Consider the following 14,537-nt stretch of genomic DNA (forward strand, 5'->3'; position numbering starts at 1 on the left):
TCAGGGGGTGTGTGATAGTATGACTTATCAGGAAATTCAAGAAAAACACCCCGAAGAGTTCGCACTGAGGGACCAGGACAAGTTCCACTACAGGTACCCCATGGGGGAGGTAAGATAACTCATATTAAATCTACTCATACTGGGTCTGTAAGGGTGCTACATGACCCTGCAGAAGTTGCAATGTTTGTTTTAATTGCCAACTTACCTGAGAAACTGGTTGGTTGGTTGGTATGGTTGGTTGGTTGGTTGGTTGGAAACTGGTTGGTTGGTATTGTCTCATACATTGTTGATACCCACTGACTCTTGTAGTAAGCATCGATGTCTGAGAGGGTCAACCTCCTCTCCACCCTTGTCATCCATTAGACCATATCAACCCTTTCATTTCAATAGTGTACTTCAAAGTAAACTTGTTCAAATTTTGCTAGAGAGTTTCATCAGTATATTAAATTGCTGTTTGTCATTTGCAAGGAGGCTTCTGTCAGTTGCCATGAATAAGGAATGTTGCACAATGATGGAAATGTTGGAAACAGTTTTTAAGGAATGTTTGGTAGTATAAATTTATCTTTCCTTCCTAGTTCTTAGTGGATGGTGCTTGAAAGAGTGTATGTCCTCAGTGTATCACTTGCTTCATGAGATTTTTTTTTAAATTTCTTCTTTAGTCATATGAAGATCTTGTGGCAAGATTGGAGCCAGTGACAATGGTGAGTTTTCCTATTTACTCTAATTAGAATAAGAAAATATTTGGAATTTTTAGAAAAGCTTTGGTCTGACCAAGAGTTATCTCTCTTTGAAGTTGTTTCTCTCTTTATGATTGAGGTGGTGTCTATAAAAGAAACAGATTGATGGGGGATGTCTTTTATTTTCTTGTCTTTGGTGAGGGAGTGGAGAAAGGGGAGGGGAGTGGAGAAAGGGGAGGGGAGTGTAACCCATCAGTCTCCCTCCCTTATAATGCAAATTTACTTGTTTCATCGTAATTGAGATTAAACAAAGATGTTATTTTCTTCCAGGAATTGGAGAGACAGAGAAACGTTCTTGTCATCTGTCATCAGGGTGTTATGAGATGCCTCCTGGCGTACTTCTTGGATAAGAAATCAGGTAATAAAAGAGAGTGGGATAAAGACATTACGAAAACTCCCAGGTATGCTCTTGAAGCGATGGTATACAGACAGTGGGGCGCGACCCAACAATGGGTCTTGAGTATTTTTCCATTTGGCACGAGATTGATTCCAGTTGTTGAAAAATTTACGTAGGATTTTTTTTTCCCTCAAACGTAATAGTCCAAGCTAACTCTTGATGCATTCTGATCATCGATTCAGATTGGTGTTGTGGTTCGGCACTCATTGAAGATTTATAGTTTGTGTACTGCTGCTCTGATGTGGGGGAGACCAGGAACGGGGAGGGGAGACCAGGAAGGGGAGACCAGGAAGGGGGAGGGGGCGCAACATTTTAAGATCTAATGAATGTACTGATTTTGTACTCTGTTTGTAGAGATGTTTTAGGGATATCTAACATCTGACAAGCATTTCATAATAGTGGTTGCATTACACTCTATCTGGTCACATAATACAAGTTTAAGAATAATTTGATATTTGTTTGCCTCAAGAAGAAATGAAAAATTAAACCAATGCAAGTAAGGAACTAGTAGGAGCAGTGAAGTAAAGTTTAACATTTAATGTTTATTCTTTTCTGTCTCTTTCTTGCCGCCAATGGTAGAAGAGCTTCCATACCTGAAATGTCCGCTACACACAGTGATCAAGCTGAAACCAGTCGCATACGGTGAGTCGATTACTGAAATTTCATTCAAGTATTGTTTATTCTCCTTTCAAGTGAGACATGAAATTTAAGTTTTCTATTTTTTTTTTTTTACATTCTTGTTGTTATTCTCCAGGTTGTCTGATAGAAACCGTTCCATTAGATGTGCCTGCAGTAGATACCCATAGACCAAAGCCAGAGGTGAGTGTCTGATCATTGCCTTAACTATAACTTCTGTTTGTAATTAGACTCTCTTTCAATAACACAACAAAGCAGATTGAAAACATTTTAAATATTTTTTTAAAGGAACCATGTCATTATGTGAAGTGTTAACTGCAAAGCAGCTTTCTGCATGTGGTCTCCAATTTTTTTGCCAAGCCTGCTTGGTAATGACCTCAAAATGATAAGACTGCCAATGGTGTAAATACACCACAATAGAAATTTTGATACCCAAAAGGAATGTCACTTGGCCCGTAACTATCGATTCTATTTGATTCTAGAGACTTTGTTCCCCAGACACTTTATTTTAATATCAGTGCCAGTCACAATTGAAAACAAAAACAAGAAATTGTCAAAATTACGATTGGAGTACTTCAAATGTTTTCTTTTGTTTTATTGCTTTTTCTTCTTTCATTTCATCTTTTGAGCTGCTCTCTTTGTTGCTGTCTGTTTTAATAAAAAATAAATTACTACGTTACAAATACATTGAAGTAAAGGATGGTAAACCACCAAATTTTAAGATATAGAAAATCATTCCTATAACTGTACAGCCATTTTCCCAAAAAACGATTTTGGTTTTGGTAAAAATCATCATATCGATAAAGATAATCCTGATACTGGGCAGTGCATTATGAAAAGCCAATTATAAATGTGCTAAAATCTGTAAATTTGCAAAAAGATATAGCTCCAAGTCATTTGGCTTTCAACACATGCAGCTGGCTAGCACTTTATAAATATAAAAATGTGGGTTAGCCTTCCACTACAGAAATACTCTTGTTATAAAAAAAATCAAAAATCCTAAGGATGTGAAATGCTAGTCAAAGTTGTATTATTTTACTCGTTTTCGGTACAGAAGCATCGTTCTTATTCTCCACTGTTTTGATGTATATACAACAACTGGTTATTCATCAAGATATTTTGCCAGCAATAGTTTGTGCACCCCCTAACCTGCCCCTCCACACCCCCCCCCCTCCCACCCAAAGAATTGATCTCAGAGGAGAGCTATTCAAAGTTCCTAGCACCTGTAAGAGATGGATTGCAGTGCCATTTAGTTCCACCCAGAGGTCCATTAATGTAGGATTTCACTCATAGTATTTCATTTTGGTGATGTTTCGGGTTTCAGGTTTCCCTGCTTGACGTATCTGTCTCTTCACTCCTCCTCACTGCAAAATCATTTCAGTTTATCTCATGGTAATGAGTGGTCTTGTCCTCCTTATTATGCATTCATTTCTTACAGTAGCGTTCATGAGAGTTTATTACATGTTTCATGACAGATGTTCCTTTACTAATTGTTTACTCTGGCAACCATTTTGCCAACACGTGTAGGTTCAGCTCATTCATGAAACATTTAGCTCTCTCTGTCGTCATCTGCTGTATGCATATTCATGTTTCTTTCCCCTCATTTGCATCATTTTCCTGCAAGAGCAGAGAATGTTGACTTAGATTGTTGCATAAATCTTGTCAGATAGATCACATCTTTAACACAAGAAAGAATGCCTCTTTTCAAAGAAATTAACAAGACTTGGCTTAGGCCTGCAACTTATTTGCATATTAACATGGGGGGCTGAAACTGTCATTGTAGAAGGTATCCCAAGGGGTGGGGAGGGTGGTGTCAGATTTGGGAAGCCCCCGGCTGAAGTCAAGCTATTCTTCTGCTTCGTCTCCAGTTTTTATGGGGGGGGGGGCCATGCTGCTTACATTTGTTGGACGATTCTGTTCTTCTACCTGCTCATAGTTTGAACTCTGTTATTCCACTTTATCATGGTCTATTTTTTGTCTATCCCACCCCTCCCCTCCACCCTCCCCCCACCCCCACCCCACAACTACAAGGGTGATATAAACAGAATGCTGGCAGTTGCTGTGATTTAAACTTTGCAGTGTACGCCATCTGCGTTCGTAAACTTACTTTCACTGTTCAAAAGCATGCATCTTGTCATGTTTGTGACTAACATATCACTCAAATTCTTTCACTAAGATTTGCAAATATATAACATGTTGGATATAAAAGAAAAATGGTGATTTTGTTGGAAAGAAACTTTGGTATCTTGTTAGGTGTGAACCTGATATTTGTATGATCAGATTAGAGACAGCTAAGATATGAATCGCTCTAGTGGTCTTACTCGATTTCACAACAATAATATTCAGCTCGATAGCTATTTTAAAACACTTAAGAAGTCACATGGGTGCATGTTGTGAAAGCCAAAGTGCTTGTAAATAATAGTTTACATCAGTTGAGACATTTACTCTAACAGTTTTTGTTTATGTTTAATGTTTGGTTTTTACCAAATTGGGAAGGCATACCAGGAATAACCAGTTAATTGTTTCCAAGTAAATTACTTCTAAGGCCACTGCATTATAGCAACCCAATATAACACTAGTTAAATGTGGTGACAGGCTTTTGTTATTACAATTACTAAACAACGAAAGTCAGTTCCAGCTGTGAGTCTATCCAGTACTTTATATTAAAGAGGGATACCAGTCATAACTATTAAATTATAATGGAAGAGAGTTACCATGTGACCATTAAAACAATCATCAAGAACCAACTGTTACGATAAATACTCTCATTTACAAAATATTAAAGTTTCAAAAGGTAGAGTTAAGTGGGCTGCCATTTTGTCCAATGTGTTGTGTTCATAATGCTAACACCTTGAAAATTGTCTCGCTATTTCTTTTTCTATTTTCATTCTTTATGGAATGAAAAATAAGATTGATTAATATACCACCCTACAATGAGGTTTTTTAATACCTTCAAAGCTACAGAGTACTTGTGTGTAAGCTCAATGAAAGAGCGGGTAAACCAAGCTTTAGTTGTCATTCAGAAATATTACCTGGTGTAATACTGTAATGTTATCATTTTTGTGTGTTATCCAAGTGCTGGATTAGTTAAAAGTTATTTCTTATTCTAATTCATGGCAACTTTCCACAAGTATTATCAAACCACTAATTGTCTGTGGACTCTCAGTACACCGACATCACTTTCTGCCAAGTTCTGTTCTTTGGGGTGCGGGACTGTTAGTAGAACCGCACACATTGGCAAAACCTGGGATTCCACTTTCTGTCGAGTTTGTTTAATTATTCAAGTAATTGAACCGTGGGAACTGACCGGTAAATGACAAACAAAGTCAAGAAGAGCAAAGAAATCTTTGACTAGAACAAGATTGGAACCAGAGGCCTAAGGATTACAAGCCCTGCACTCTAATAACTCATCTTTCTAGCCCTTAGTTGTTGGGGGGATCCTTTTATAGAGCCCTTTCTTTTCTGGGGGCGCCAGTCACACGCCACCACAGTACCTTGCATACCACATGTGAATGAAATGGTGATCACACATCAGTTTCATTTGATGCAAAAACAGAGAGCAGCTCGGAAGAGATTACAAGGGAACGCCTCAATGTTGTCTCTTGTAATGATTTCCTGGTTTCTTATAGATTTTCTTCACAAAGTTGTTTTAAAACTGTGCAGAAGGGGGATCATCAGCATTTCATGCCATTTGATAGTTCTGCAAACTGGGTTTTCAGTTTTGATACCACACATCTTGCGGATGTAACTTATAGATGGGTTGCCATGATGAAAAAGGTATGGCATGCGATATAGCAAATGCTTCCTTGAATAGGATGCCTGTGTGGGTCTCACGAGAGATTTGTTAATTAAATGATGTCGGTAATGATACAGTAGTGTTGACCTGGGATAGGATGATGGTGAATGGTATAAGCAGGGATGTGCCCAGGATTTGCTGAGTGCCGGGTATACTGATCACCGTCCTGGGGGATGGGTCTAAGTGGGAGGAGGTGTCCCCCTCCCCTTTGAGAAATTTTTTCGATTTTTGAAAGTGCTCAGGTGCAAAATGCTGGCACTTGTGTAGCTTTTTAAGCACATACACTAGTTTTGCTAACAATTTACATTTTTATTTTTTTTTGTGAAATATATTGTTAGGAATGTCAGGATTTTAGAAGAAATTAGTGCTGGGCGGGATTCACGATTTTTAATAAAGTGCTGGGCGGTAATTTTTAGTGCTGGGCGGGGCCGCCCAGCGTGGGCACATCCCTGTATAAGGTGAAGATAAAATGTACCTACCCTGGCCTTCCTTGGTCAAATATAAATGCCATCACTGGATTATATTGTCTACGCAAGCTCAAAAGGGCAAAACTATGGAAACGTCAGGGTGCCGTCTAAATAGTCAAGATCTCTTCATAAATATGGCAGCAGTTTTCAACATAATTGTTCAGTTAATACATGAACAATTTGCAACAAAATGACAAATTCTTTCAATCTAATAAGTAAGAAATTCAACATTAAATCATTGTTTATCAAATATCTGCAATTTGCAGCAAAGTGGTAAATTCCTAAATCTAATGAGTAAAGGAATTCAACTTAAACAATTATCATGTTATCAAATATCGTCAGTTTGGCAATTTGAAGAAACTGATAAGATTGATCATTTAATCAACATTTTGAACCAAAATGATGAATCATGCCCAGAGAGTCATCCTTTCAACAATTTGTAGCAAAAATGATAAATTTTTGATTAATTTGATAAATTTTTGATAAATTTGACATTGCATTCAGATTGGATATTTATTATTGGATATTATTGGATGGATAAATTTTTGATAAATTTTTGATAAATTTTGGGGGGCCTACCCACCCGCACCCATTTCAATGAGATCATTTTATAGATCTTGTGAAATCAACAATCGCAACAAAATGATGCACTACGCTCGCGTTCAAAATGTCAACATTTAGCAGCACGATGATAAATCCATAATTTATAAACTTGTGAAATCAACATTCGCGACAATATGATTCATAACGCTCACGCATCAAAATGTCATCAAGTCAACAATTTTGCAGCACAATGATCAATTGCAGCAAAATTGCAGGAGAAGAGACCTCAACATTTTCACGTCATCGTAACATTTCCATTCCCAAACTCCTTTCCAATTCCTGCGACAAATTTTCATCTCTGTAAGTTGTGAGGAGAGTGGTATTTGTGCGGAATTTGTTGTAGTTTTGTAAGTATTTTTCTCAAGTTTGGGTGGTACCGGCATATATATTTATCAATATCGAAACAGCCTGTAATATTGTGTACAATGACAGCCATAAAAAAAAGCATGTTTGATTAATATAGTCATTGTCCGGAAACTACAGATAAGTAGCCAGTAGCCACAGGAGCTCCGGTAGGGGAGTCCTGTAGCAAAAGGATATCATGAACCACAATGAGTTCTAATTGCATGATTAGATTTGTCCATGTGGTAAGTGTGCACGTTTTTTTTTTTTCAACCCCTTAAAGGTACTTTCAAGTCTTCATGCATGCCTCCAAAAAAAATCAGAAAGAAAAATTGGTGAGATCTCGCCCATGTAAGCTTCCCTCCAGTCAAATTCATGGCAGATTAAACAAAAAGAAGTACAGATGGGTCGCATTGAAAAAAAGCAAAAAACTTGGTTATTAATACTCTTTTCCCATTCTTTGTTTTTTAAATACAGACCGTGTCAACCCTAAAAGAGGAGAAACAAGGAGATTGAAATAACTTGAGGAGGGGATTGGCTTACTTGGGGAGATCTCAAATAGGCAGTACCTCAATTATTTCATTTTGGTGACGTTGATTTCCAATTATCTACCTTGGCTGTGAAAGATTTACTCAGGCAGTTTTTTTTCTCTTTATTGTATAATATTGTATTTCACCAAATAATCTTCAGGAAGTGTGTATCCTATATTGAAGCCAGTTGTAAGAACTTTAATGGTGGGCTGTGGTTAAATTAAGGTGGACATAATATTGATTGGTGCTTGCCTTTGTGTGCGATCGCTTTAAGAGGATGACTTTCTTTAGATTTAAACTTCTCGGCTTCATCTGATGACCAATGTCGTGATTGTTGAATTCAACCACTTACAAAGCAGTACCCTTGGAGATGCAGTTTTATTCCATGGCTTTCTGTTTTGCCATAATTAAAGAAATTTTAATATAGATTGTTCAATTTGAAGAAAACCTACATTTAGAACCTATCTGAATTTAGCAATGTCATGAGAAATGTGTTAATGACATGAATAGCAAAACAAGAAGGATTTCAACTATCTAGAAAATCCGGCCTCTGTGGTTGGAGATTCGTTGTATTAAGCAATGTCATGAGAAATGCGTAAATGACATGAACAGCACAATATAAATGATTAAAACTATCTAGAAATCCGGTCTCTGTGGTTGGAGATTTGTTGTATTAAGCAATGTCATGAGAAATGTGTTAATGACATGAATAGCACAACATGAATGATTTCAACTATATAGAAATCTGGCCTTTGTGGTTGGAGATTCGTTGTATTGAAAGGTTTTTGTATCTGAAGAAAACATTTTTTTCAGGAGTGTTGTTTAAACTTTTTGTGCCTTTGCAAGCTATTTGATCCTGCAAAATATTGCAATTTTTTTCCTTAGTTTTCTAAGCGGGAAAAAAAAGGATACACTTTTGGAATGGATGAGTTAGATGAATAGATTCAACCCATTTTGATGAAAACATGGTTACGTCTTTTTATTAAATATCATACAATTATTTACATTTGGATTGTGGATTTAGATTAACATTTGGCTTTGAGAAATAGCAATATTTGATTAAAAGGCCCTACTGAAATGAGTCATCTGTTGAATACATGTTGAGTAATTATTTAAACCCCAACAGGATTGTTAATGTTTACGTCTGCTGCTGCTGCTGACCAAAATGCTCAAAATCAGACCTTCACCAGCTGGTCTTCACATTGCTATTCTGCTATCTTTGCTATGTGTTAAATGATGTATTTAAACTATGTCACTTTTACTTTATTAATGTGAGTATCGAATGTTGTAAATTACAAGTAAATTACCCCAAACCTTTGTAACTTTGCAACATGAGAGTCTACATTTTAAAAAAGAACAGAAACACAACAAGCTATAATCATTCTCAATTTAAACCAAACGGAGAAACAGTTCAACGGTAACAAAAGAATGTGTAGATATTGGCAAACTAGCCAAAATAATAAAATAAACTATGCAGCATTGTTGCAAAGTTTTTCGTTTTATTATCCTCTGAAGCACTTTTAAACATTAACAGTCAATATTCTGTTCCCTTGTTTTGAATTCCTCGAATGAACGGCTCTGTAACTGTTTTTACACAAATACTGCAAAGCTTTACAAAGTGTGCAGTTTGTGTTTTAAAACGTGACCATTTGTAAAGTTTTAAGAATTGCTACGTAGGTATACTATATTTATTGTTTCTGATCACAGTGACTCTTTCTTGCATTAATAACATATTCCATCCCATCTCCTGTGCCTACCCATCCGCACCCACCGCACCACCATATGTGTACAACAGTTTGGCATTATTAGCCTTAGATATTGCCTTATTATTTAAGTATGATGGTCACTACAATTAACTGTTAATTTAACTTAATTTAATTTAAATATAGGAAACATTAAGTTTTTCCGCCATCACCTCTGATTGTACAATGTGTACAGAGTTCTGGTATTAAGAGATTAAATTGAAGCTGAATGATTTTACAGATTTATTTGTAATAAGCATAACCTTGGTCATGAAGTTGGGAATTACACCAATCATCAGGTTTGGTATTGCATTACCTCAAAACATGTGCAGCTTTGAAGAAGATTCTGTGAAGAAAAGTATTTTGTAGATTTTGGAAGTCCTTTCTAATTGGTCTATTTTATTTGGCATTTAAGTGGGATCATTCTGACTCGTATTATTAGTTTAATTTAATTACACACAAAAAATAAAGCATTAAGGAAAGTAGATGTAAGACAGCTTGTAATTAAATAAGAAAAAAATTGAAAAGAGTTGTTAATTTATTATGGACATTTATTATTAATTGGCCATTGAGTAGATGCTTACACAATCATATTTATTAAATAAATACTGTCTTTTGATTTATACTTACTAAATGGTTTCCTACTGCATCCATTACAATAACCAGCAGAGTACAAGTTTAACACAAATATTGAAAACCAGTTTAATTCAATCGAAAGAAAAACAGCTTTCTAGACAAAGACACTGTCCCTTGAAAGTTGAAATTAAATTATTGACCTCATCAGGATGTGAATAGGTTGCATTCAACTAACGAGAATCAATATGTAGTCACAATGTAATGGTGTTACATCTGATGGGTTAATCTTAAGTGGGGGGGGGGGGGGTGACAATGGGGAATAGAGGGACATTATTTGGACCTGATTACAAACCAGTTGTGCTCATTTGTCTTAACTTTCTGTTTCACTGTCACATTTGCTTGCGTTTTGCTAAAAGTGAAATGCAGTGAAATGGTTTGTTTCTTAAGTTGGGGGTGGGGTTGGGATGAGCAGGGTGGGTCTGAGGAAGCGTTGTTCCACTCCTACTGTTGTCAAGTAGTGTAATATCATTTCATAAAGAAAATTATCTCTATTATTTTGAATATTTTGGCAGTGTTATTTTTGTTGAGAATTATTTCTAAGAATAGAACTTTTGAGTTTACATGTTATAAAGATGAGAGATATTGAGCAATTATAAATATTACTGCTTGTACTTACCAAACTGTTAATTATACTTCCTGTGTTTATACATCTCCATATATCTCGATGTAAGGGAAACGCAGTTTGAGAGCGAACCAAGTAGCTCGGGTTTTTGTGCCCAGGCTTACTATATCTTGGATGACTTGTCTAAAAAAGAATACCATCGTTTTACTTTGTGAGTTCAGTAAATGGACCTTAGTTCATGTGAATATGTAATATCTTGAAAAGACAATTGTGACAAAAGTTTGAAGCCAACTGGTCACAAACTTTCATTGTCATGGTGACAGCATTTTATTTCTTCTAGGTCTGATACAATGTATTTAATATATATATATGTAGCTTTTGCCACAACAAGAAGAAACATTTTCTTATCAGTTTACCCCAAAAAATATATATATATAAAAGGTCTTCTTTGTCCTTTTCAGTATTCCAGTATTTATGATACCTATTGCACAAGTATACCTCAAGATGTATGAGATTTTACTTCATTTAAAAGATATAGATGGATAATAGATTCTATCTACTATATTAAATTTCAGCTATTCCATGTAATGAATTCATTAACATACATTTCACTTTTGTTTTTCAAATGTGATGATGGCCAATAGGCTTATAACCTTCATTGTGTCCATTGCTCTGAACAGTTTTACGATCGCAATTGAATAATTTTGCATTTATAATGACTGACGATTAAAATCAGTCGTAAATCATATGGATTATTGTTGACAGTTAATGATTATTCAAGCCCCAAATAATGTCAGGGTACTGGTTGCTCTTGTAAGTTGCACAGTTTCCATGCAGGCTTCAAAATTTTTGGGGTGTTTCACTGGCTAAATGTCAGTGGATTATCCCTGTTTACTAGTACACAAAGAAGGGACTTGAAGTTTTCTTTGGCCAGTAGACGTTGAGAACATGAACACACGACAAGTCTGTTGACAATAGTATGTCAAAATATCTGTATGATTGCAAAAGGGTAATCTGTAACTAGTAATTATTTAAATGCATAACATTTTAAGCCTACTTAGAATGTGAAGTTTGCCTCATGGCCTTGTAGACTGGAACTTAATTTATTGTTATTCATGATCTTAAATGAAAGATACCACCAAAATCTAATACAGGGTAAATTTTTAAATGATTTTTTCTGATTGCCCCCTCGGACAGCCAGGTCTTACATTTTTCATCATCCGAATAGCAAATTTGGTTGTCAAAAGGAATGTAGCAAATCAAGAAAGAATGACCAATGTGTGTACTGTAGGAGAGATGTTTAGGTTTGGTGAATAGAATACAAACTTTGGCGCCAGTAAAACTTTCCTTCATGTGGATCATATTCCTACCACTATTTTTGCCTTTATTTCAATATTTCTAAAATGATCAGGGGTGTTATTGGTTTATCATATTACCTATTCGGGGGTATTTTGAAACGATCCAATCTGAATGCAATGTCAACAAGTATTCATCCACTGGACGAGCGCCAAAGCTGATTTTGGTTGTCCGGACGACCGTTAACAATTAACCCTGTACTAGCCATGAGCTCAATACGTTCTTCTTTCAGTTCGTTTTTGTTTGTATTTTAGATTTGCCTTTACTAAACTTGATACTTTTGAAGACAAATTTCACAGATGGGAATTGATCGTTGTCTTAGGTATTAAAGTTTTAGTATTTGAACGAGTTCATATTTTTTCATTATTTACCAGATTATTGTCAAACTAGCACACAGGTTTGAACAATAGGCTGCTTTTAAGGGTCGTCCGGTGGTCCCAGATGACTAAATGTCTACCTGGGATGACTAGATGTATCCTGTAGTTGGTCTTAGAGACAACCAGTGTATTTACAGTCAACTCCCTGTATGACTTGCTGTAATATCCATATATCTACATACAACTCTTCGATATAATTTCTCATTTAAAAACCAAAAGTAAACCAATTGTGTGTGTGGCTAAAGTTCAATGACAGGTTATCTAAGTTGTAGATTATTTTAGCTATCTTTTGAATCGAAACCAGTAAACGTTTATTACAAGACCTAAGTTGGTGACAATTACATGCCTTCAGTTAAAATAGACAACTGAACAAAAATAGTTTGAGAGCTGATGTAGCAATGACACATTTTTCCTGTGTTATTGGATAAATTGAACAATTTCATATTCGAGACATAGAAAAGCTTCTGCACTTGTAACTTGTAATGGAAAAGATTGCACAGAAAATCTCATCCACCAAGTCAAAGTAAGAGTATCTAAATATGAATTTATTTTATTTTGATTTGAAAAGTCACAGACTGTGCTTCTTACGTATGTAATATGTAATATTTTAGTTAATTTCATAGATGGAAAGAGATATTTATAAAGCCCACCTTGTCTATGTTGAAAAGATAATAGATATATACAAGGGTGCCGATGAGAACAAGGATACAAGACCTCAACAAATATATACATGTACACCTTATTATAAGATTCAATACCGTTCAAAAAGAATGTGCACTGTAGGTGATGTGTGAAATTCTAGGTTGTCAATGGATAAGGGACACCTTAACTTCTGTCCACAGAATACAAAGCAGTTCTATATATACCAATCGTGGTACGTAATCGTGGTAAGGAAGGTAACGAGGCAGCTGGGCGAGAAAGAATTCATGCAAAGTATGTCAGGTATTAACCAGGAAGCAGCATTGTGAGCACATTTGTGGTCCAAAACAGCAGGATTTAAGAATAGAGATGTCCTTTCACAGGGAACTGGTGTAATTCTTACTTAAAATGGTAGAGACATCATTCCTCCTTCCATAAATAACTCTGGCAGCTCTATTCCTTATAGATTGTATTTGATGTGTCATACAACAGGTTAATATAATAGTATGCAGTGGCATGTGAGAGGTTGATCAGTAAGAAAACCAAGGGTTTGACAACATTTTTTAATTTTATGTATTAAACAGTTAATATTTAAATTTTATGCAAGATTATTTATGTATGTTGTCATGTATGTATGTAAGCTGTAATGATATATGTGAGACGTTATTTAGTTTTACTTATGAAAGATTTATTTAAATGTTATGAACATGAGACACTCTTGAGTTAATAAGCTAATATTTGTAAATTGCATACAAATTGCCAAAATAAATTAAAGGAATCTTTTAATGGAAAGTCACTTATTATCAATAAACTTTGATATGTTATCAAAAAGTGTATTCTTTTCCTCGTGTCTTCTTTCTTCACGTCGGCTCCTCAACAATCCTCAACAATCTTCAGAAGATCTTCCTTTATCACAGGAAAAGCAGAGAAAGTTATTTGCAAAGTTGTTGCATCCTCTTTGCAAAGGATGGAGGGAAACATCCTCCCCTCCCCCCTCTCTCTCCCACCCCTCCCCACTCTGTAACCTATTACCCTCAACTCCACAAGCTGATTCTTGTTTTGTTCAATCTTCTTTTGAAATCCTACATACAATATTGGATTGAATAACTTTTTTTTTTCCTTTTGAAGCCTTAACAGCCAACCAAACAATCAACGTGGTGAGAATCGATGTCATATTTATTGTCACAGATTTCTCTCTAGTTCTGATATTGAAATAGACAATTTTTATTTATCAAATCTACTTAAACTGTGACTGCATACCTTTGTTTTTGGTTTTATTTTGCTTTAGGTGACAAGTGTTGGGAGAGAACCAGAGGACGCTCTATCGACCGTCCCTCCCTACGAGGATCTGAAATCGACATCCAGTGACATCGAAGCAGATGGAGATAGCAGCGTCTTCATGGAAACACCACCGGTCAGCCCATTGTAGCAAATGTTAGCATTCATTCTCTCCACTGGTCAGCTTAACATAGACATGGTTATTCTTCTACCCCCCTCACCCCCCCCCCCCCTCCACAAAAAATGTCTTGGGATTCTAGTGGTTTCAGCCAATGTGCTAAATATGTAACATTAATTAAGGGGAGTTTGTGTGTGAATTGGGGAGGTGATGGAAGAAGTTGTGGGTCATTCTATTATATATTTTTTCTACTAATCTTCTCGATTTCATTTTGCTTGTACGTACTGAAACACTTTTCTTACATTCCAATGTTGAGTCATA

General features: G+C 35.9%; 2 protein-coding genes across 6 annotated transcripts in view; one reads left to right on the forward strand and one right to left on the reverse strand.

The window, feature by feature from the left end:
• Positions 1 to 14,331, forward strand: part of LOC139961946 (6-phosphofructo-2-kinase/fructose-2,6-bisphosphatase 1-like) — a 44,886-nt gene extending 30,555 nt beyond the window's left edge. For 4 of the 5 annotated variants that reach the window (XM_071961653.1, XM_071961652.1, XM_071961655.1 and 1 more), the window contains exons 11-16: positions 5 to 109; positions 660 to 701; positions 1,008 to 1,095; positions 1,714 to 1,776; positions 1,889 to 1,953; positions 14,109 to 14,331. In XM_071961653.1, coding sequence (XP_071817754.1) covers positions 5 to 109; positions 660 to 701; positions 1,008 to 1,095; positions 1,714 to 1,776; positions 1,889 to 1,953; positions 14,109 to 14,249 — 504 coding nt within the window. In that variant the 3' untranslated portion in view covers positions 14,250 to 14,331. Of the gene's footprint in view, positions 1 to 4; positions 110 to 659; positions 702 to 1,007; positions 1,096 to 1,713; positions 1,777 to 1,888; positions 1,954 to 7,455; positions 13,657 to 14,108 lie in introns of those variants that run through there. The other variant, XM_071961656.1, reaches the window with a different exon arrangement.
• LOC139961948 (interleukin-1 receptor-associated kinase 4-like) overlaps positions 5,383 to 14,537 on the reverse strand; it is a 30,525-nt gene continuing 21,370 nt past the window's right edge. Inside the window, exon 12 of the transcript XR_011791105.1 lies at positions 5,383 to 5,392. The gene's annotated coding sequence lies outside the window, so the exon portion shown is untranslated. The remainder of the gene's footprint in view (positions 5,393 to 14,537) is intronic.

The sequence above is a fragment of the Apostichopus japonicus genome, chromosome 20, assembly GCF_037975245.1.
Source record: "Apostichopus japonicus isolate 1M-3 chromosome 20, ASM3797524v1, whole genome shotgun sequence".
NCBI lineage: Eukaryota > Metazoa > Echinodermata > Holothuroidea > Aspidochirotida > Stichopodidae > Apostichopus > Apostichopus japonicus.